Genomic DNA, 23,105 nt, shown 5'->3' with positions numbered 1-23,105 from the left:
TTCCCTTCAAGTCACCGAGCGCGCCGCCAACATTCAAAGCCTCACGCCTGCCGCACATAAAAGAGATTCTAATCACTACTCCTAATTAGAGGAAAGAGTACATTGCGGAGAAAAAAATTAAGCAGCGTAAATATAATAAAAGGCAGTAATTAACAATCCCACAAGGCGGATGCCGCGCTGACAGCTGAAGGAGGCAGAGAGGGGACGGAGTGGACCCACCTCCCGCCCGGGAGAGCCCCAGGTATGGGGCGGATTTGCTCTGCGTATAAATCTCCAGCGAGGAACCGGCTCATCCCTCCAGGGTGACTCACGAAATGATATCCTGGGGGTGACAAGGGCCTGACTCCTTAATTTCCTTCTTGGATTCGGTGCAGCTGACTTCACTTCATGGTACATTGGTAATTTTTAAAGTACAAGCTGGGAAACACTGTTCCTTCGAAGTAACAATCAGCCCTACAGCCGTCCCTTCCTTCTGAAGGAGGAGAGCTGGAGTTGCCTGCGCACGTCGGGGCAGTCACCGCAGGGTCCCCCCGAGATGGGGGCGTCAAAGCCACTGGGCCAGGGTTCTGGGCTGGAGACTGCCCTGGTAGGATTTTGAAAGATGCCAGTTTGACTCGGTAGGGGGCAGCTCCAGGAGCGGGGACGGAAGGCTTTCGGCTGCTGTGGCCTTGCCGGGTGGGGCTGGCTAGGGTGTGGGATGGTCAGGGCACAGGCTCATGGGCCAGCTGAAGTTCTGCAGGCAGACACCCAGCCCACTGCTTGTGTGTGAGACACACGTGTGCACACACACACACACACACACACATGCATACACACGTGCACCCGGCCTCCCGGCCACTCGGTACCTTCCTTGCACTCCAGGGCCACGCGGGACTCCAGGTTGTCCATCTGCATCTGCAGCCGCTTCAGCGTGAGGTCGCTTTCGCGGGACTTGCGCTTGTAGGCGATGAGCACGGCCACGATGAAGACGGTCAGCAGGCCGCCCGCCACGGCGATGCTGACGATGGCAGGCAGGCTGAGCGGGCTGTCTGGCGCGATGTACACCATCCCCGGTGAGTACTCCACACCACCCACGCGGGCCTGCGGGCAGAGAGGGCGGGATGGAGCCGGGTGTGGGGACAGAGCGTCCGAGGGGACAGCCCCAAGTCACCAACAAACCGGTGAGCATGGGAGGATGAAGGAAATAGCCCCGGGGAGCAGAATTGTCTTTGGTTGTGAAAGCAGAGGAGAGGGCATGCAGGGGCTGTGGGAGGGGGTCCGGATGGTGCAGCACAGACCACCCCTACAGCTGGAAAAGTCACACAGCCTCTCAGGAGACAGCATGGTCAGGTCCATAAGGAAACAGCGCGTGACTGGGATCTAAAGAGTGTGACACGATGACATCAATGACTGGCTCCCCAGACACTCGCCCCATGGTAAGGACGAGGCGCAGAACACGATATTAGGGACCTTCCCAGGCCAATAGTGATGTTTTCCTGAGTCTCTTGCTCAGAGTGAACAGTTTACACATCGTGTGAGGCTGGTTCGCAGGGCCCTCACGGTGGCACCGGGCAGCAGGGAGGGAAGGACAGTACAGAAGGGAGAAGTCAGAAGTGAGACAGGGAGGTGACTTGGGGTGTGGGGTGGCTGGAGGAAAGTTGAAGCAGGACATGACCTCCTCCCGGGAAGCCCTGGTGGCCTGGGACCAAGCTGGGCTGCTCAGGCCCCCATGTCCCTATGCCCCGTCTACCCAGGACAGACGGGGTCCCTCCAGCCTCACCATCACTTTGTGCCTGCCGATGAGGTTGGGCGATTCGCAGAGCAGCTGCACATCCGACACCGTCACCGCACACGGCTTCTCCCCAACCAGCACGGTGTAGTTCAACTTCACGTTGCCCCCAGCGACGGGCGGGATTAGGTTCTTGCCCTGGGTGGACAGGAAAGCCCGGTTCCCACCCCAGAGTCAGGGCCACAGCTACTGGCTAGCTCCATGCCCTCCCACTCACAGCTTCTGAACTGCTGGTGAGCTGTGGAGAGGCCACCTTCCCTAAATAAGTCCCCCCACCCACCAAATCATGGTACATATGCCGTCAACCCCCTTCCTCAGTGGGAAGTCAATAATCAAGGCACTCTTTTGGTCCATCCCAAATGCAGCCTCAGAATCCTTCTCAACACAGAGCTGAGGCAGTCACTACCAGCTGATTCAAATAGCCATAGCAGTTCAAGTTAAAACTTGCTACCCACACTCCAAAGAACCCTACGCTGTTGTTTTCTAAGGGCTGCACAGAAGAAGCAGGATGGGCCTTTGGCCTCCCGGGTTCTGGACTCAGGAGACAGGAAGCTGGGAGTCAGATGGCCAGGGTGCATCCGGACACCCGGATCGGCCCCCACAGCTTGTAAATGAGTGAGCCTCCCAACACCGCAGACTGAGTGTTTACGTACTCTGGGCTATAGCACAGTCTGCCAGGGACTCCAGTTACGAAACGTGGCAGGAGCCCAAGGCCTCTGGCCTCTTCCTGTGACTTGAAAAGCCCCCTTCTCTCACGCAGCAGCTTCCTCTCCCCTACTTCCCCCCTGCCAGCCTCAGCCTACCTTTAGGATGATGGGTGTGCCTGGCTTGAGCTCCAGGATCCCTGAGGGGCCAAAGGCCTCAAACACGGGGTTGGGGTAGTAGGTGAAGTTGGTCTTGTTGAGGATGAGCAGGGACTGGACATTGTCCAGGATGAAGCCGAACTCCTCGGGCCTCTCGGTCAGGTCGGACTGGTGGTCGGGCCCCAGAGCGAGGGCCGGAGCCTGGCAGGTCATCTCGGTAGCGTTCAGAACCTCACAGAGCTGTGGAGGGGAGACAGGACTGTGGAGCATACCTCTGCACACGCACGGCCCCACCGCACCCCCCCCCCCAGGCCACCCTCGACGCTGCCATACGGGACGGCGTTGGCCCGGGACAGGTGTGCAGGAGTCAGAACGCCTCTGCATCCAGGACCACACGGCCTGGGCACTCGAGGAATGAGCTGTGCTGCTGGCACGTGGCTCCAGTCGGCCCGTGGTGGGTAGAACAGGGACTAGGGCATCGCCAAGCTAAGGAGTGGGACTGGGGGTCAGAAAGGTGGAGGAATATGGGTCTAAAACCCCACACACCCAGAAGTGATTGCTCCTCCATGCCTGTATCCTGAGGTGTGAAAATGCCCTCATTCAGCTCCTCCAACCCAGTGTCCCAGTGCTCAGGGGCGTCAGGCGAAATGGGTCGTCAGTGTCCAGGATGGGCCTTTCTGCGTACTCGGGGAGCCTCACACCCTTTAAGGAAGCCGCATGCTGAGTGGACAGCCCCCACGGCCCCTGCCAGCCCTGGACTCACATTGATGTGCTCCTTCCCTCCGTGCTTGGCGCGGATCTGGGGGTTCTGGATGAGGTCCAAGTGCGTGCCCCACACGGCGATGGGTGTGTTCCCACTGGTGGGGAAGAAAAAAGAGGGAGGTGTGTAAACACAGGGACAGAAATAGCAACGCCGACGATGATGATAATCCATCAGACTGAGCTCCGACATGAAAGACCACGATAACCAGTAGGCATGACAATGTTCACGGGGACAACGGTGACAAGCTGACTGAATAATAATAAGGGAGAGCTCTCGGAGGCCAAGGCAAAGACAGTGATGGCCAGATGTCCGTGGCCATCTTGCACTGAGCTCATCTGGAGCGTGGACACCCTGCGGTGGCCGGGGCTACAGCTCAGCCTCCTTGGCCACCCCAGGCCTCCTGACTGCAGCCCCCACCAGTCTTAGAAAGTTTTTCACTTTGCCCTTGGCCTGATGCAGCGGACCTCGCCCACCAGACCCTCCAGGGTCTGAGCACAGCCTCCTGCCCCAGGGCATCCACACCACAAATCTTCACTTCAGAGACTCAGTCGGCTTGGACCTGGGGAAGGCAGAGGCCCAGATGCCAGGAACCTGCTCTGGGGACGCAAATGTGGAAGCCTCCCGGACCAAGGTCTCTTCACTTTGGGGTGTCAGCCAGAGAACTGATGATGGGTGGGGGGTCAGGAGATTCATCTTGGTGCAGCTTTTCAAAGGCAACCTGGATGCCATTGTCCTACTTTAGGGTGGCTGTGAAGCTGACAAGGGGTGGGGACTGTCTTCCCTGGAGACAACTCAAAGCGAAGGGAAGAATCGCCTTTTCCTCAACCAAGGAAGTATCTTCCAGAAGAATCCTACTGTCTACAATAGTTGAGTAGTTATAAGCCTGGTGGGCAAAGAATCTTGAACACTCACTCACATTTATTTCTACCCCTGCCTCCACCCACCCCCCCCCCACATTCCTGTGAAACCATGAGCTCTTCTGCCCATGACAGTGTCTAAGAATGAGCTGTGATACCCAACCATCTCCCGATCTTCTCAGTCATCTCAGGATGCCTTTACCCAGCGCCCCCATCACCATTCCTTACATCACCCAGGCTGGTGTAGGCAATGCAGCGCCCGGATTCTGCAGTGCCGCCTCAGGACAGGTGTGACCTGCAGCAAAACTCTGCAGCCACGGGCAGACTCTGAACCTGCCTGCACCCTCCCTCTTCCCGTCCGCGTGTCTCAGGAGTGGCTGCTGAGTGCCAGGGAGGATGGCACCTCCATTTCCATGACAATGATATGAGGAAGAACCGAATGAAAAGACGCTGTGGCTTCCTCAGGGACTTTGTCTTGGGCACAGGAGCCCACTCCCTGGACTCAGCAGGCCCCGGGGGGAAATCCCAGAATACATTTTTACAGGCTATTTCCCCTCTCCATGCCTTGTGGGTCTCATCTGCTGTAAGATCCTGGCTAAAACTGATAAAGTTTGGGCTTTAGAGAGTTAATTGCTAAGGACAACCAAGTCTCTTATCAGGAAAGCTGCCTTTTCTGGTGTGTGGCAAACTCTTTCTGTAAAGGGTCAGAGAATAAATATTTCAGGCTTCCCAGGCCACGTGGTTTGCCACAATTACTCAGCTCAGCTGTTGTGGTGAGAACGAAGCCTCAGACAAAACATATACAAATGGGTGTGGCTGTGTTCTAATAAAACTTTATTTACAAAAGCAGGCAGACAGTCAGATTGGGGCCCAGCCTGGAGTTTGCTGACTCCTGGTTCAGAGAACTCCCTGTTCTCTGTACTGGACTGGCTCCTGACTCCTGCCTCAGCTGGTGGAGGCCACATCTCCACCACCCCCCACCCCAAGCAGACAGCGGGAGGGCTGAGGACGCACAGGCGTGGAGGAAGGGGGCGCTGAGTCAGGCACTGTGCTGCGCATGTGCACCTCCCTGAGTTCTCAGCCGCTCTTGGAGGGAGCTGACTGATGGGAAACCCTGAACTCGGGGAGGTTAGGTAACCTTTAAGGTCACTTGGCTGGTAAGCAGTGGCGCTGGGCTGAGCCCACTCCCTCTGACCCCAAGCCCTCGTTCCATCCCCCACACGTTCCCTGATGCAGAGGTTTCCCTGGGATCACCCAGGGCCTTGCGGTCGGGATGCCCTCCGCAGGCCCTGGAGAAGCAGACTACTGCCACCTGCCTGAAGTTCCCTCCCAGAGGGGAGATACCCGCGCTCCAGGTGCCACCAAGCCAGTGCTGAAAGGGTCCCCAGGGCTCCTGGAGTTTCCCAAGCCCCAGGGGTAATCAGTCAAGAGGTGGAGACCCTGGGAAATTATGCAAATGACCCAAGTCAGCTTGTGACTGGCTGAGCAAGAGGCAGCACCAGAGGCTCTTTCTGCAACAGCATTGTACGGGGCTCCCTGGCCTCAGAGACGAGTTCTGTGGAACAGGCCCCGGAGAAAGGGCAGGGAACGAGACCCAGTCCCTGCCCTTGGGGAGTTTTTGCAGTAGTGGGAAGCACAAAGCAAACAGGCAGTGGGAGGTCACTGTGCTGAGACAAAGGCCTGCGGAAGCACGGAGGCCGCTCATGCTACCTGGACCCCACTGGTCGGCATGCACTTGCTTTCCTTCCAGAGAGGACCGGGGAGAAGCCGGACCTGATCTCACTCCCCCTCCTACGTTCCTCAGCAGGACTTGAATTACTGTCCGTATTTGCCAGGAGCAAGGTTTAGGGGAGAGGGACTGACACGTCCCCCAGACAGTCACTCTGAGATGGGTACATGGCCTCCACACCTTGAATTAGAGGCCGAGGCCTCTGGTCGGTCAGAGCTTGGCCTCCAGGGCCGGGTCCTACTCAGAGATGTCCTCAGGGAGAGGAGGGAGCCACCGTAGGCTGAGGTCTTCTGATTTGGGGGTGGGAAGGGGTGTCGTAAACCAACCCCAGTTCATCAGTTCCCAAAGTGGGGGTCATGGCCCCCAGAGCTCCCCTTGGGTTTTGAGACGAGAAAGGACGGGAAGGGTGGGCGGCTCCTACCTGACGATGCTCCAGTCTGGCTCAATCCGCACGATGGTGGGGTCCTCCACGTACTGGAAGAACAGGTCCTGGCGGATCCTGGCCCTGTCCACCTGCACTGTCACCTTCATCTCCATCACCTCCTCTGAGGATGTGGTGTTGCAGACGATGTAGGATGAAGAGCGCCTGGAGGGAGGGAAGACACGGAGCTGGGCTCCTGGGGGCCCAGGAAGGAGGTGGTCCTGGGTCAGGGCCCTCTCACCCCCCTGCCCTGTTTGTCCAGCTCCTCAGAGGTCGTGGTGAGCACAGTCTCAGATGTAAAACTCTGGGACCTACTGACAAAGGCAGGTTCTTCTGAGCCCTCTTTCTGACTAGGCCTCCCCCTGGGGCCTGGTCTGCAGCCGGCCCCACCCCACTCTCAGTAAGAATCCTGCTAAGTCAGTTCAGCAAGAATCCCCCCAACCCTTGATATCTGCGGGCCCTCTGTATCTGAGCACCCTGGCCGACCTTCAGTGAGAATCCTGCTGAGTTGGTTTAGTAAGGATTTCCTCCTAGGAATCTCCTACCCACTGGCCTCTTACTCTGCTTGTTGGGTGTAAATCCCCAGCCGTCTTTGCTGTGTTTGGAATCGAGTCTCTCTTCCCTACTGTGATGTTTGGCACCTACTGCAACAGGCCTGAATCAATTCTCTTTGCCCGAGGTCACAAGCAACTTTTCATGAACAGTCTTCCTGCAAGGCCTGGCCTCGTCTGACTTCACATCTGCCCCGGCCTTCGGCATAGTTCCGTCCTGGGAATCCCTCTCTGCAGAACCTCCAGCCTGTGGAGGGACTGACCCCCTGTCACCTCTCCTAGAGTCAGAGAGTCCTTCACTGGACACACCTCCTGCCTCCCTGGCCCCTGTGCTCCTGGCTCAGAAAAGGCAGGCCCTTCTGGGGTTGGATGGTGGAAGCAGGAGAGAGAAAGCCAGCACCTTTGGAGATTCGGTTGTAGCTAGCTGGGGCAGCTGCCCCACCAGCTCCCGGCAGTCCCTACTTGCTCTGCAGCAGCTGGTGAGAAGCTAACTGGAGGGAAGAGGCTCTCGGTCCCAAACTGTGTCCCGTGGAAGCCCAGGTTCTGCACAGTGGGTGGTATGGGGCACCAAGGGGAAACTGCACAACAGCACGAGGGGCTCATTGGGGGAGGGGTGCCTGGCAGGGCTTCAGACTGAGCCAGACGCCCACAGCCAGGGGTGCCCAGAAAGCCCTGTCCTGAGGAGGTCGGCCACGTTCCACGGGGAGGAAGCATTTCCGGAGGAAGCATTTGGTGCCCTCCCAGGGGGCCGGCAGACTTTTGGCGATTGTATGGGAAGGCAACTGTTCTGACCCCCTGCCGCCTGGGCGGCCCCGCCCCACTCTGTGCCCTGCACCCCACAGCCTGCCCTGCGGGGAGTTACCTGTGGAAGAGGCAGGGCTGCTTCCCGAACATCACCACCACGTTGCTGCCCGCGTTCAGGTTGGTGCCGGTGATGGTCACCTGGGTGCCCCCGGACATGGGCCCCCGGCTGGGCTTCAGGTCTGAGAGGGTCAGCGTCTGTGTGGAGAAGGGTCCCGCCTGAGACACAACCCGAAAGGGCCGAGGAGGCTTCTGCGCAGGCCTGAGGCAGCGCCCATGGCCCCCGTCCACCTTCTGGAGTCCGCACTGTTGGTGGCCTCCCAGGGGGCCGGCAGACTTTTGGCGCTTGTATGGGAAGGCAACTGTTCTGACCCCTGGAGGTTGCATTTCTATCTTAATAATAGTAACAATACCAATAATAGCCGCTATGTACTGATTTTTTTAAAGTGGCGGGTTTTATACCATCATATATATAATAATTTAATATATTTTAAATATATATATAAGTAATGTAACCACCCAATTAATCCTACACGGTACGTGTTGTTACCCATGGTGCATTCAGAGACGTTAGGTGCAGTTTCCAAGGTAACACAGCTGAAAAGCGGTGCAACCGAGATCTCTTCCAGAGCCCTGGCTCCTCGCCTCCTCTCCAGTCTCCAAACACATTTGCTTTCGGAAGGTGAGCTGCGCCTTCCGCAGACCTTCGGAGAGCTGCCCGAAGCACCCAGGGGCCAGAGCAATGGGGTGTGAGGGCTCCAGGGGAACCCGTGGGGGCCGGCGGGCAGAGCCGGGTCAGCGGATCGAGCGGAGTCGCATTGGAGATGGTGGGGCGGGGAGGCTGAGGACTTGGAGTTGCTGTGTGTTCTTTCATTAGCATTTTAATGGAAAAAACTTTCTTCAGTCCCAGGTGAGAAGACTGTATCTGCATTTAAATGAAGATTTCATTCTCCCCGCCCCCCCAGCCTCTGCCCCCTGGAAGAATTCTGCACCGAAAAGTTGAACCCACTCAGCTCCTCTGAGCTGGCGGGCAGCCTCCCCACAGAGAGGCCTGGTTTCATAGCGCCGGGGAAGCCTGCCGTCCAGTGGCGCGGCCTGGCCTGGGCGTGCGCATGCCCACAAATGGGTACGGGCACAGGGCACTTGCGTGGGGGGGCGGGCTGGGGTCCACCCGCACTCTGCTCGCAGGTCCCGGCAGATCCCGGGCCTGGCAATGCTGTGGCACCTGCCAAGTCGAGGAAGGCCTTCTTCTGCCTCTGCTACTGGCTCGACCAGAGACACGAACGGGGCAGAGTGAAGTGCGGAAAGAGTCTTCCTTTCTCTGTGCTATGTAGAGCGTGCTGTTTCACTTGGGACAAGTCGCTTAACCTCTCTGATCACAAAATCAGGGAACTGGGTCACAAAGGGGTTATCTCAAAGGTGCCTGCCGGTTTTCTGGTTCTGTAACTTGGTGCCAGCTCCCACAGAAGGTTTCTTTGCCCCACTGACTAAAGGCAGAGCTTCTGGACCTGGGCCCTGCCGACCTCCCCAGAGAGGGAAGGGAAAGAGCTGACTCTGTGTGTCCGTGTGCTTGGGCACAGGGGCTGCAAGGAGGGAGGTGTGGGAAGAGACCTAATCAAAAGCGGGGCAGTGAAGATAGATGGGGGTGAAGGAGAGCAGGTGCCCTGGCTGCCTGTGAGGGGGGGGACACTTGGACGGGTAGAAGTGAGTAACCTCTGCTGGCTTTGCTGGGATGGTTCTGGGGGCGGGGAGAGGATGAGATGGGGACTGTTTTAAAGTTGTGAGAAACTATAAATTATTCAAGACATGCTTCATAAATATTTCACGGTGGGTTTGCACGGGAAATCAGATCCCACCTTATTTGCCACCTCTTTGCGGGGCTCCCTGGATGGAGGTAGAGGGAAGGGAAAGGCACTCTTTCCAGGGGGATCTCCCGGGACAGAGCTTGTGACAAGGCCAGGGTGCATCACGGAGCCCGGCCTGATTTGGGGAGGGAAACTGAGGGAGACCCGAACCTTACCCCTGACCTCGGCCCCGGGAAGCAGCACCCCAGCACGCCCTAGGTCCTGAGAAGCAGTCACGAAATCCCAGAGGAGCCCTGGAAAGGGGGTCCCCGGCTGAACCCGACTCCAGAGGAGCTCAGGCTTCCTGTGGGGCCCAGCCTGATCTACCTGCCAGCTGCCAGGAAGGCAGGGAGGGATCTGAGGTGCTGCGGAGCGTGGGAGGGCCCTTCTCTCTCGTCCCGACTTCCCGGTGAGATTCTCGGAGACCTCTGCCCCTCACTCTCACTCTGAACCCCTGGGAGCTCTGTGAGGCGGCCCTCATCGATCAGCCCCTAAATGCAAACTGGGGTCTGGGGAGGAGACTGGGGTCCCTACCACCGTTCCTCCTCCTGGAAAGTCTTCCTGAGTGAACGTGTAGCACCAGGACTGTTTTCCCGAGATGCCTCTTCCACAGGGAGCTGACACAAATATTGAGGCCTGGGGACCCGCGGGGCGGGCGACAGCTCTCCTCTTTCTTGACTTGCCTCCTGTCTGCCTCTCCACCTCCCCATCACCCCTCCCTCTCCCCCTCCCTCTGTCCCCATCTTCTGGTGCATTCCCTGCTCTACCTCGTCCCAGGAACCTCCTCCCACTGCGCAGGATCCACACAGAAAACTGCATCCTGCCTTATACAAACTCTGCCTTTCCATTGGCACCTTCCAGGAAGCCTCGCCTCAATACCCCACATTCAGCCGCATCCTGCTGCGGGGGAGACACGCATGCAGGCAGGACTGACCTGCCCTGGGAGCAGCAGGGGCTTCTGAGTGTCCACCATGGAGACGCTGTAAGAGGGGAGCCTGAGAACAGATGTCAGCAGACACGTGGTAGCCACTCAGTAAACGCTATCTCTTGGCCAGTGGTCCTCAGCCCAGCCCTCGGTTAGGACCTGCTGGGGAGCTTCGTGCCCCAGCTGTGGGGTGTGCGTCAGTCCAGGGTGGCTCCAGAGCACTTGGCTTAAAGCCCCTCAGGGCACTCCAACACGCAGGGAGGGTTAGAACTCACTAAGTGCTGTGGCGGTTGGCAAAGAAATCAACAACCAGGCCTTCATCTCCACACACGGGCTGGTCGGATGGAGGAGCAGGGCCGCAAGGAGGCAATGCTGAGCGCCAGCCAGTGTAGACAGACGCCATGCATCCCCGGTGAGCGGGAGAGGGCACCCCGGGAGAAAGCTGAGCAGTAGGCAGTGAGCAGGACTTGGAAGGATGGGGGATGTGGTTTAGAGCAACGCGGGGAAGGAGAGAGAGAAGGGAAGGGGGTCGGGCCACACAAAGCCTGGAGCAATAGGGCTGGATAGGCAGGGCAGCCAGACCACGGAACTTGGAATAGAGCTAGAGGCAGTGGGCGCCTGGCTCTGAGGCAGGGGCCGCCATATTGAAAATGGTATTCCACCGTGGTGGATGGGTCTGGATGGGTTCAGACCAGAGGCAAGGATTTGAGGAGGCCATTGTGGTGGTAAACAGAATGGGAGAAGCAAGACTCCAGGACACGGTGATGGAGCAGAACTAGAGGAAACCGAGTCACAGTCCAACACTGTGGGCTTGAGTGACAGGCCAGTGATGGAAATGGGCAAGTGAGGGTGACACCCTGTTTGTGGGAGCTGGCGCCTGGGTGGGTCATGGGAGGGGAGGGCAGGACATTCAGGGGGCAGTGGCCTTTGGGCAAGTCACCAAGGTGAGAGGTCTGGCTGATGACACCGCAGAGACAGCTAAGGCCCAGAGGAAACAGCTGCTTAACGAGGTGGTGGCTGTCCCCACTACTGTCCACTTTGTCACTGCCCAGCACCCACAGGATCAAAACCATGCCAGGCAGGTGAGTGGCCAGGGCAGTGCAGTGCTTGCTTTGCCCCTGCAGTGGCTGACCTTTGACCGCGGCCACCAGAGTTCGTGCCATGTCGGAACGCCAGGCCACACCTCTCCAATACCTGCTGAGGGCTGTCTGTCTCTGTCCCCATCTCCCTTTCTCTCTGCCTCTCATTGTCTCAGCCCTGCTGGAGTAACAATTTATGTACATTATACATATATATAATATGCAACACATGTGTGTACTTTCTATATAAACACATGCACATTTATTACTAATTGTCTCAAGGTGCATTGGGTGTAACTTAAAATTCCCCTCAAATCCTTTCAGGAGGAAGTGGAGGTACAGATCCTACACAAATAGATGAAAACTACACATCCCTTAGATCCATTACATGTGTGTGTCCTTCTACATGAGTTTCCGGTATATTTTGTGACAGACAACTGTTTATAAGGTCGGCTGGTTTTCCAAGAGCACAGGGGGCAGGGCCCAGGCGGGTGGGCATCTACGCTCAGCCCTCCGAGGCCAGTCCCCACCACGCTCACGTTGGCATGCAAGTCCTGCGTGTCATCGCACCTTCTCGACTGTGGCCTCCTGCGGGAGGGGCCGTGTTGGGTCTGGCCTGTCGCGGGATGCCCACAGGCCAGGGCAGTCAAATTAGTATTATAGAACTCAACCAATTAAGCAAGTATTGATCAATGAATACCTAGTGAGAGGTGCTGTGCAAGGAGACGAACAGTTGTCACTTGCACAGAGAAAGAAGAGGATGGTGGTAGATGAAAGAGAAGGAAGAGAGGAAGGAAGGAAGAGTGGAAGGAAGGGAGGAAGGATGAAAGGAAGGGAGGATGGAAAGATGGGAGGAAGGAAGGAAGAAAGGGAGGGAGGGAGGAAGGAAGGGAGAGAGGGAGGAAGGGAGGATGAAAGAAAGGGAGGGAGGGAAGAAGGAAGGAAAAAAGGGAGGAAGGGAGGGAGGAAGGAAGCAAAGGAGGGAGCAAGGGAGGGAGGGAGGGAGGAAGGGAGGTGCAGACTGGCTCCCCATGACAAACTGCAGGCCATTTAATGCTCAGACGTACAATCCACCACTCAGGTTTCTGGCTTCCCAGAGCAGCTCAGCATCATGAGGAAATTATACCAGCACAGTTGTCATTAACCTGACAGGTTAACTGGATGGTAAGACAGGTTGGAAAAGGATGCGGCTCGTGTGGCAGGGGATGTGCCCATGTCTCCGGCATCCCTGTCATCAGAGGTTCTTTAAGCTGCTGCCCTACAGAACCCCTCACCCAGACGGCCCAGGGCCGGCCAGGCAGCCTTTGCAGGGCCAGGGAGGGTCCAGGCTGCCGGGAAGGGAGGGCTGGGTGACGTCTGCCACGGGGCCGTGGGAGGGGGAGGGAGATGCAGGGAAATGGGTGCTGAGGTGGGAGGGGTAGCAGTGTGGGTAGAGGAAGGCGAAGTGCAAGTGGGACGTGGGACAATGAGGCGGTCACGGGACAGGGATGGCAGTGAGTGGGGAGGGTGGGGTGAGTGAGGATGATGGGAGGGAAATGCCGGGGTGCCAGTGTGCAGGGCAGGGCACAGGAACCCCGGGGGCAACCACAGACGTCATAGAGGAACCGACACTGGAAGTGAGAGGCTGATTTTATGGCATGCTGACAGCTATACCACGGGGTAGATGCCATTATTGTCACCCCCGTTTTAGAAATGACGGTCCTGAGGCACAGAAAGTTTAAGCTGCTTGCCCAGGTTCACTCGGTGAGTGGCAGAGCCAGCACCCAAATCCCAGGAGTCCTGATGCACAACTGCCACTCACCTTCCATGCCACACTGCCACTCAGAGGGCACGCCGGGGCCCAGGAGCCAAAGCCACTGCCCTGGAACTTTGAGCCAGGCACAGGCGGATTTGAACCCAGGTCTTCCAGACTTCCACAGCTGTGCTCCCATGTGCTGCAGGACAGGACTCCCCTGACCTTGCCCAGGACTGGCCCCAGAGGTTGAGACAGGGCCAGCAGTCATGGTACCGAGGTCGCTGGCCTGTGCCTGGCCAGGCCACTGGTGGCCGGGACTCACCATGAAGTAGTAGAGCTGCGAGGACCGGGCCATGAACTCGGGCCGACACACGGCCACACAGATTTCCACGAAGCCGGCGTGCTGGCTGGGCTTGGCCTCCCCCATCTCACACACGATCCTGCAGGTAGGAGAGGACAGACCCCATGGGTCACAGGAGGGTCACAGGCTCCCAGCCGTTACCCCTGGGCCCTAGGCTCTCAGTGGGGTCTCAGGGATGGGCGGAGCAGGAGGAGGGGAAAGACGCCCCAGATTCCTTCCTGCAGGGGCTCCCCCTTGGATCTCAGGAAATGAGAAAATATGACCTTCAGAGTCTCCTTGGAGGCCTTCTGCAAAGTGGGGAGCCTAGGGGAGGGTCCCTGCATTCTGACAGGACACTCAGTCCCTAATTCATGAATTAGCCCCTCATCTATGAATTACTGTGAACTTTGGCCAAACAACTTAGCTGAAGGAGTTGGCAGGGCCAGAGAGGTGGCAGGACTTGCCTGAGGCCACCCAGCTGGTCAGACAGGAGCCCCGGCTCAGACCTCGGTGGCCAGGGCAGGGCAGGTCGGTGCTGTCCGAGCCCCGCTGCTCCAGGGGCAGGGCCGGCCTCAGAGGTGCTTCCACTCCCAGCCCCAGCCTGGGAGGAGGCACTCAGGGTGGGGGACAGGCGATGATAACTTTTTCCCTTTTTATACATTTTTATTGCTTTAGTTACAGAATTTGTTCATACCCTTTGAGACTGGGACAGTAGAGAAGTGTGACTGTAAAAAAAGTGTCCCTTTTTCACTCCTAACCTTTCCTAAAAGTTTGGTATATATAACCTTGCAGACCTTTTACTAGACCTCTGCAAATATATTATATAGATACACAATCTCCATTTTACAAATGAGGAAACTGAGGCACAGAAAAGTTAGGCAACTTTCCCAGATGTATAAATTTGCACATATATAAACATACATATGTATGTTTGATATGCACACACATAAACATAAATGTTATATACACACACACACACACAAACATACATATGTAAAGAAACATATACATGACCAATAAAATAAAGTGAAGCATAATTGCCCTTATTCTAACCTCTCTCTTTTTACTCAGCACTACAGCATGGGTGTCCCTTCGTGTCACTGTACATTCTGACGGCTTCCTGGAGTTTCATACTATGACTGTGCCGTCATTTCTCGCCATGACTACTGGTGAGGTGCACATATTTTCTTGTGTGTGTGTGTGTGTGTGCATCTCATCTCACACAGCCTTCCCGTTGACTTGTGCAAAGCCCTCTCTTTATTTTGCTGATGGATTGTCCTTTGGAGCTGCTGAACTAGGGTATTCACTTTTGCCTTTAATAAATATTGCATTATTTTCTCCCAACCGGTCACCCGTGCTTCAATTTTGTTTATAATGCCCTTTGCCACGCTGAAGTTTAAAGGTAGTGGCGTGGTTCCGTTGCTGGTTCTTCTACTTTCTGGCTCCCGGTTCTGCATTTCCCTTAGAAAGAACATCCGGGAGAGGGTCCAGCAAAAACACGTGCCCTTCAGTCCACATACTGTAATTAATACAAGTTCAGCATAAAAAAAATAGAAAGTGCGCAAAAGCCCTCACCCTACCTACACCTGCCCCCAGGGGCCTCCCCCGGAAATACTCCGTGTCAGCCCTGGTGTGAGCATGTTTCCAGTCTGGCTTGTCTTTCTTAAATTTAATGAGAAACTCTGCATTCTGCTGGGGAACCTGTTCGCACCTAATATACTGAATGCCCCGAGAGTATTCCTGGCCATGATTCTTCCATGATATCACATTTAATGGCTGTGTAGTTTATTGTCCTCTGCACACAAAATAATTTATTCAGTTGATTAATTCCCTATTTTCAAACATACAAATTGCCTCTAAAATTTTACTATTATAAATAAGGCTGAAATAAGTATTCATGCAAATAAACATTTGCGCATTCTGGTTATGAAGGGAAGAATCCAGAAGCATTAGGGCCAGGCTGGATTTGTGATGCTCATTTCCAAACTGCCTTCTAGAAAGTTCATCCCAGTTTGCCCTCCCGACATGAGTGCACGAATGTGCTGTTTCTCTTGCTTCTCGTCGGCACTGGGCGCCGCCTTTCCAAAGCTGTTCCCTGTCATTGTAATTTGCGTCTCATTGATTACCACTGATGTTACATATTGTGACATGACTTTCGGTTCTTTGTGTCTTTTTTTTTAATTGTGTATTCTTTCTTTCTTCATTTATTTATTTTTAGATTTTATTTATTTATTTTTAGAGAGGGAGAGAGAGAGAGAGAGAGAGAGAGAGAGAGAGAGAGAAACATCAATGTGTGGTTGCTGGGGGCCGTGGCCTGCAATCCAGGCATGTACCCTGACTGGGAATGGAACCTGCGACACTTTGGTTCGCAGCCCGCGCTCAAGCCACTGAGCTACGCCAGCCAGAGCCTCTTTGTGTCGTTTTGAATTGTACATCCACGCTCTTTGTCCACTTTGTGATAGTTCCCTTCTATCTACAAAACCTCTTTAGATGTTAAAAAAAAAGTATCTCTTAACTGTAACAGGGTATAACCATATACCCAGTTTATCATTCCTATTTTCCTTTTGCTTACAGTGATTTTCGATGCTCAAGTTTTAAGTTTTATTACTCAGCTCTTCTCATCTTTTCCTTTATGATTTCTCTTTTGCGGTTATACTTAGAACGCCGTTCTTTTCTTGAAATGAGACAAATTCTCACATGTAATTCCTGCTAATCCTTTCACAGCTTCATTTTTTACACTTAACTTTTTAATCTGTCTGGAATTTATTTTGCTTTATAAAGTGAAGGGAGGATCTGACACTGTAATTTCTTTCAGAGAGTTAACCAGCGCCACTTACTGAATGATCTTTCCTTTCCTTGCTGATTCGAAATGTCACTTTTATTACATGCTAAATATTTATATATCAGGATTCTGTTTCTGGGTGTTTATCTTATTCCACCGATCTAATGAGTACCACAATATTTCAATCCTGTGGTTTTATGATTTTTTTTAATGTCAAGCCCCAAGTAGGACATTTCAAGATCCCCGCAAATCACAATAGATCAGTAACAACAGCCTGTTTGGTTTTGTTCTAGGAAAGACTCGGGAAGTTGAAGGAGCCACCAAATGATTCTCAGTTAAATAATCGATGATGGACCAGCAGGGTGAGTCCCACCAAGACTGGAACCTCCGATTATCTGATCTGTTCTGAGCCCCTTAGGAAGACAGAAAGGAAATCAGGAGGAATTGAGGACGGCAGTGCTGATGGTTCCAGAATCACTACATCCGGGCAAGATCCAGCGAGCAGAAATTTAAAGGGCCCTGACCCACCTAAGGGAGGCCTTGCAAAGAGTCAATAACTTAGGCACACAGGACAGGTGGCAAGTTTCACTCCGGAGGGGCAGCAAAGACGGTATAGAATATAGACGCTGTTGTGCTGCTAAACATTTCATGGCTCTGTTTGCTGGGCTAGAAAATTGTGTTTACTTATTTACAAGGCAATCTGTGACTCGCAAACCTCCTCCACCAGGCAGGTCAGAGGTCAAGGTCACTCGCCGAATGACCGTCCCAGTGGACCAGCAGATTTTGCAAAGAGAAAAACAATCCACAGTACCCACAGGCCTGCGAGTGAGTGCGGAGTTTCATCTGCCGTCTCCACGGAGTAGCACAGCACCTGTTTCTATGAGAGCTCGGCGAGGATGTGCGTGGGGAGTCAGTGCAGCAGGGGGGGCTGGGGCAAGCCGTGGAACTCATACTCCCCTTGCAGATGTTAACTTTGCTTTGTCCCACTCTCACAGCCCAGGGAAGTTAACGATCACTTCCCTCTCCCAGCGGTTCCCCTAATGAGGCAGCGGACTAGTTCCGGTACCGTGGAGTTGTGGGAGTCCCACCCCAACACCCTAGGGCGTGAAGGGCACTCTCTGTTTATTCCCGGTAAGCTGTAAGATGCTCTGTTGTTGGCGAGGGGAAATAAGTCAACAATAACACAACTTGCTGCTGGCTTGTCTCCCCTCCCCTCCCGTGCCTCTCTGTCTCCGGTCACGTCCACTCACTGTTCCGCAGGGACGTAGCCATCCACCAAAGGGCTGCACTCCACGCCGGCCACCTTGACGTAGGAGGCGATGTCTCGGAACTCCAGACCCAGGTTCTCTCCTCTGATGGTGACCTTGGTGCCCCCTTCCCGGGGGCCTGTCACTGGGATTATCTGCAGGGAGGAAGATTGGTCATTTGGCAGGCACTGCCGGGATGGAGTCGTCACCCACTTGCTGATGGGCCGAGGAAAGGCTGCTGCTGGCCCTTCCCCATCTCCACCCCGTTCCCTGTGTTGTGTCCTAGTCCACCAGGGTACCCAGGTTTGGGGCAGTCAGTGAGCAGGTGCTTCTGGTAGAGCAGCCCAAGTTTGTGCATGGTGTTAGGAGCAGTGTTCAAAGACCCTCATTCATTCCCTATTTCACAGAAGATCCACAATGTTATAGGTAATTCATAGGAAATGAGGACTAAAGCCTTCTGGCATTTGCTTATGTTGGCACTCTTGTAAAAAAAAATGACCCTCCTGTGAATCCACAACCCTTCACACCATGGAAACCCACCTATTTTTTAAAAATCCTCACCCAAGGATGTGTTCATTGATTTTAGAGTGAGAGGAAGGGAGAAAGAGAGAGACAGAAACATTGATGTGAGAGAAACATCGATAGGCTGCCTCTTGTACATGCCCTGACTGTGCACTGAACCCACAGCCTAGGCATGTGCCCCGGCCAGGGATTGAACCTGCAACCTTTTGATGTACGGGATGATGCTCCAACCAACCGGGCCACCCGGGCAGGGTGGAACCCACCCATTTTTAAAGATCCTTCTCACCCTGGCTGGCGTAGCTCAGTGTATTGAGCGCAGGCTGCGAACCAAAGCATCACAGGTTCGATTCCCAGTCAGGGCACATGCCTGGGTTGCAGGCCACGGCCCACAGCAACCCCACATTGATGTTTCTCTCTCTCTCTCTTACTCCCTCCCTTCCCTCTCTGAAAATAAATAAATAAAATCTTTAAAAAAAAGATCCTTCTCAAATGTCACTTCCCATAGCCAGATACTCACCTTCCTTATCCCTCTTGCAGCCCCCTCCCCCCAAATGAAACTTTCAGGCACCTTCTCTGTGCTCCTTCCAGGGTAACATGGGTGCCTGACTCCCACCGTCCCGCCCCCACCGTCCCCACTCCCTCTTCAGAGCCGGAGTCTCTGAGCATCACTTCTCCCTGTGGACGTCCCTGGACAGCACCATCTTTGGCTCGAGAGTTGTAACTGTACCACCAACTCCCATTCTCCAGGCATCTTCCTGAGCGAGCACAGCGCTTGTCAAACCCCTCCCCCTTCAGTGTCTGGCTCGGTTTCTGAGGGAGATTTGTTTAATTTAGACTCTACTCTCAGGCAGGGGCCAAAACGGTGGCTTTCCCACCAAAGAGGTCTGTCACCTGAGCTGCTGACACCCGTGACTGAGATGTTAACATCTAACCCCTGAGGGCCGGCTTTGCGGGAGGGGCTCTGTGCAGTTCACACAGTGTAGCCGTGGCGTCCCCCAGTAGTGACCTTAGTGGCAGAAGACATTTGTGCCAGCCTTTCTTGGCATTCGATGGACAGAAAGGCTCATTTCCCATTCCTGGGGCCTCTGAATGCCAGTCGCTGGGTCTTGGCCAATGTCAAGGAGATCACAATGGAAAGAGTCCAGATAATCCACCTCTTAATAGGCCCTGCTCTCCCTACCCCTCAAGGCGCACAACAGAGAGGTTTCCTTTGGGGGGAGGCAGTGAAAGATGGGAAAGGAACTAGGCTGGGGTGACCCTGAGGGGCAGCTTTGCCAGGGGTGGTGGTGAGGGTGGGGAAGCTGTTCACTTACAAAAGTCAAGACACTTCCTGCTTCTTATACAGGCACATGGTGCATGTTTGTGGGTAAGCGTGCGTGTGAGTGCGAGGGTTTGCACATGTGTGTAACAACAAAGGCCCTTTGCAGACAAGAGACCCATTTCTGTGTGAGGAGTTGGGCTGATACATGGCAGGAGGAGTCTGAGTTCTCCCCAGATGTCTGCCCAGCCGGTCCCCAAAGTGCCGCTGGCACCTGGCGGTGGCAGCAGCTGCGTGATACTCCAGCCCTGGCTTGTCATCCTGCAAAAGGAGTTTTTCTCGGGCCCAGTCCTCGGTTCCCTGGGTTCCCTGGAGGGCTGATGCCAGTATGGAGCCAGTCAATAGCCTCTGTCTCCAGATTTGTGTAATTTGCCATCTCCTCCCTGCAATTTTCTTGATCTCAGGCCAAGAAGAAAGCAAGTCCCACCATTTTTGCCAGACACACTGTTAGCAATTACACGTGCCAGGGTGGTTTCTTGTTCGGGGCTCGGAGGGTGGGGGAGGTGAGGGGTGGTTGGAAAGGAGGGAGAGTGGGGCGTGGCCCAGGTATGGGGTCAGCGCCAGGGGCTGGAGGGGTGACCTTTAGGGGGGCTTTCTGCTGCGAGTGTGGAGCAGGGAGGTGCAGACACAGGACAGCAATTTGCTTGGCTTAGACACGTGCAGCACTGGTTTTAATAATGATGGTGGAGGAGGAGGAGGAAGATGGGAAGATACCCATAGGCTGGGCATGGATCGTCTCATATAGTCCCCATAACGCCCCGGTGAGGTGGACGCCTAGACCCACCGCCCAGGTGAGCAAGCTGAGGCACAGAGGCAGTGACGAGTTAGCCCTGGGTGGCCCAGCAGCTAGCTGACAGAGCCATGACCCCCGCCCGGCCTCTGTCAATGGTCCACTCCCTCCCACTGATGGAGTGTCACAGTGTTGTCACTGGAAGAGATTTTGAGAGACACAGGGAGGGTGCCAAGGACTTCGAGTCCTTTTAGACACAGTGTACGTGGAGACTCCAACAGGACCATTGAGTTCCTCTCTGCTTTTGCCTTCCCTCGAGAAGGGAAGGGCCTCTGAATCAAGCCTGCAGCCCCTGGGGAAGCCGTGCAGGCAGACAAGGTGCCCCGGCCAGTCAGTGAACCCTGGCTGACCCACACCATGGCCGGCAGGGCTCTCGAGGCCCCAGCCCCACGCAGGGCCCACTGCACCATGGCTTACCTCCGTGATGCGTGGGTTCGTGCACTTGCTGTTGGCTCCCGCCAGCTCCAGCCACTGGCTCTCGTGGGTGGGGCAGTGCTGCCGCAGGGTGCACTGACCCTGAGCCTGGCACCAGCCGCACTCGAAGTCTGGGTCCGCCTTGAGGCACAGGCCGCAGCTCTCACGCATGGCTCCGCACTTGTAGAGGTGAACTGCGGGCAAAGGGCCGGAGTGAGACGGGGTTGGGGGTGCTGGGAGGCGCTGGGAAGTATGGGCATGAGTGCAGCCCCAGCCTCTGGTGACGGGGCTGGACTGGGAAGGCCAGTCTCCCTCTAGCCAGCCCTGCTCACTGCACTCCTCTCTGCCCGAGGCCACCCACCCGTGCTGAACCTGTGCCCAACAAGTCACAGAGCAGCGGGGGTGGTGGAGAGGCTGTGGAGGATGGGCTCCGGCCAGGGGGAGAGGGGCAACCCAGGAGGTAGAGGTGCATGACACCTGCCGGTGAGTGCAGAGTAGCTCTCTCCTCCACCCCACCCCGCCCCTGCCCCAGGCCACCTTCCACACCTTTATTCTGGGCGGGGTTGTCGATGTTGAAGTGGCCGTTCCACACAACCATCAGCTCCACCGGCAGGTTGTTGATCTCCATCCCTTCATAGGAGTACTGCGGCCGGGTGGCGGGAGGAAAGAAGGAGGCTGGGTCACAGCGTTCTAGAGGGGCTCCACATGCAGCCTGGGCCCCTCCAGGGCACACGGGACTAAAGACTGGCCACGACTATGCATGTGTATGTGCGCGTGGAGGGGACACATGTGTCCATGCACGCACATCTGTGTGTGGGCAGGGAGGGGAAGCACGTATCCAGGACACAGGGTGCAGGGTTCAGGAAGCTAAGGCAGGGGAGGGCCGGGCCTGCTGGGTGGGACTCCCATTTGGAATGCAGGTCCACAGAGCAGCTTTGCACGAGCTGCTCATCCACCTTCCACAGAGGCCTCTGCCCATAGCTGGGCTTTCCCCACGAAGTGTAACTGAGCCTCGGCCTTGGGCCTGTGGTCCTAAGAGGTGGGGAGGGAGTGTGGGGAGAGGTGCTGCTGGGGATGTGGGGTGGAGGGGTAGTCCCCAGGCAGGCCAGCCCCCATCTGCCTTCTGATAGCAGACAGCTCTCGATCCCCAGAGCCTGCCCTGGGCAACGTTTCCAATCCCTACCTGGTGCTTTTCTCATTATCTCACCAGACTGCCTCCACAGGGGGGAGCGGGAGGAATGGAACTGAGACGGGCTTCTGCAGAGGAGGGGCTGAGGTCTGGCAACTTGTTGGAAGTGTCTGGTCCAGGGGACTAGGTCTGAAGGGGCATTTGCAGAACTAATAGGCTCTCTTAACTTCAAGTTTGGGGTGTAGATGGTTATTATGACAGGCAGCTGACACTCCCCCACGGAGCTAGCCACGGCACCTTCACCGGGGGGAGGAAGCCACAGAACCTTGGAGCGTACGGGCTGGGGAGGGGGCCCGGGCCTGTCACCTGTGCCTCTCAGCTCTTAGCCCATCTGTGGGGGCTTCCAAAGAAGTTATAATCCTAAACTGAGAAATCACCCAACATTCTTGAGTTCCAGTATGAATATAGATGAGTCCTCGTACAGCCACGTAAGTAGAATACATGTCCAGCCTTCTCCAGGGTCTATGCTACTGCTCTGAAATGTTCACCGACTCCCTGGCGAGCATGCTCTGGCCAGGGAGCCACGTTCAGTGTTTTCCCCACAAGGGCGTGGCTGGCACCCTCCACACTGTCATGGCGTTTCCCTGTGACCGATGACACCTGGGCCAGGGCCAGAGTCTGTGTTCAAGCCACAGAACAAAGCACAAACTCCCTGGCCCTGCAGAGATGGCAGCGGGCCGGGGGCGTGGGGGGCGGTGTTGATCAGCGCATAACTCAGCTGGAGACTCATAAACTCTTTCCCACATAGCTCGGTCGCCAGGTCCCCAGAGACTCTGTGCTTTGTGTTGGGGTCAGGCTGGATCCTGGCTTTTTCTCACAGGATTCCTTCTACTCTAGGTGGGTGGCTCTCCTGGACCACCTTCATCCGATCATCCAGGGGGCCGACTAAATGCAGATTCCAGGGCCCCACCCCGGGCTGTGGAATTGGCATTAAAGGAGATGGGGAGCATTTCAAACAAGCAACTCTAGTGTTTCTGGTGCTCGAGGGAGGTGTGTGGGGGAGGAGGGAGATAGAGAGAGAGAGAGAGACATTTTCAGACCTTCCTTGCCTTCTCCCTCCTCCACGGCCCATGGGGGGAAGTGTGGTGAGGGCAGCCCCAGGCTGCCGCTAGAGGGCGCTGGCACTGCCTGGCTCTGGCCAGGACCCGCAGCAGGCTATGACTATGGGCATGGGGACGGCAGATCGACAGAACCTTCAGACCCCTCTCAGGAAGAACCTGAAATCCC

The 23,105-nt window shown here is 55.6% G+C and overlaps 1 protein-coding gene across 2 annotated transcripts in view; it reads right to left on the bottom strand.

The window, feature by feature from the left end:
* PLXNA4 (plexin A4) overlaps positions 1–23,105 on the bottom strand; it is a 414,442-nt gene that overhangs the window by 48,623 nt on the left and 342,714 nt on the right. For both annotated transcript variants that reach the window (XM_045855525.1, XM_045855526.1), the window contains exons 11-20: positions 21,236–21,332; positions 20,693–20,883; positions 17,649–17,800; positions 13,599–13,716; positions 7,755–7,891; positions 6,342–6,506; positions 3,335–3,428; positions 2,572–2,811; positions 1,760–1,906; positions 846–1,080 (exon numbers count right to left, since the gene is read on the bottom strand). In XM_045855525.1, the coding sequence (XP_045711481.1) occupies positions 846–1,080; positions 1,760–1,906; positions 2,572–2,811; positions 3,335–3,428; positions 6,342–6,506; positions 7,755–7,891; positions 13,599–13,716; positions 17,649–17,800; positions 20,693–20,883; positions 21,236–21,332 (1,576 nt within the window). The remainder of the gene's footprint in view (positions 1–845; positions 1,081–1,759; positions 1,907–2,571; positions 2,812–3,334; positions 3,429–6,341; positions 6,507–7,754; positions 7,892–13,598; positions 13,717–17,648; positions 17,801–20,692; positions 20,884–21,235; positions 21,333–23,105) is intronic.

Source organism: Phyllostomus hastatus, unplaced genomic scaffold (genome assembly GCF_019186645.2).
Source record: "Phyllostomus hastatus isolate PE091 unplaced genomic scaffold, TTU_PhHast_1.1 phas_scaffold_114, whole genome shotgun sequence".
Lineage (NCBI taxonomy): Eukaryota > Metazoa > Chordata > Mammalia > Chiroptera > Phyllostomidae > Phyllostomus > Phyllostomus hastatus.
Note: the sequence above shows the minus strand (reverse complement) of the source record. Positions and strands in the feature narration are given on the sequence as shown.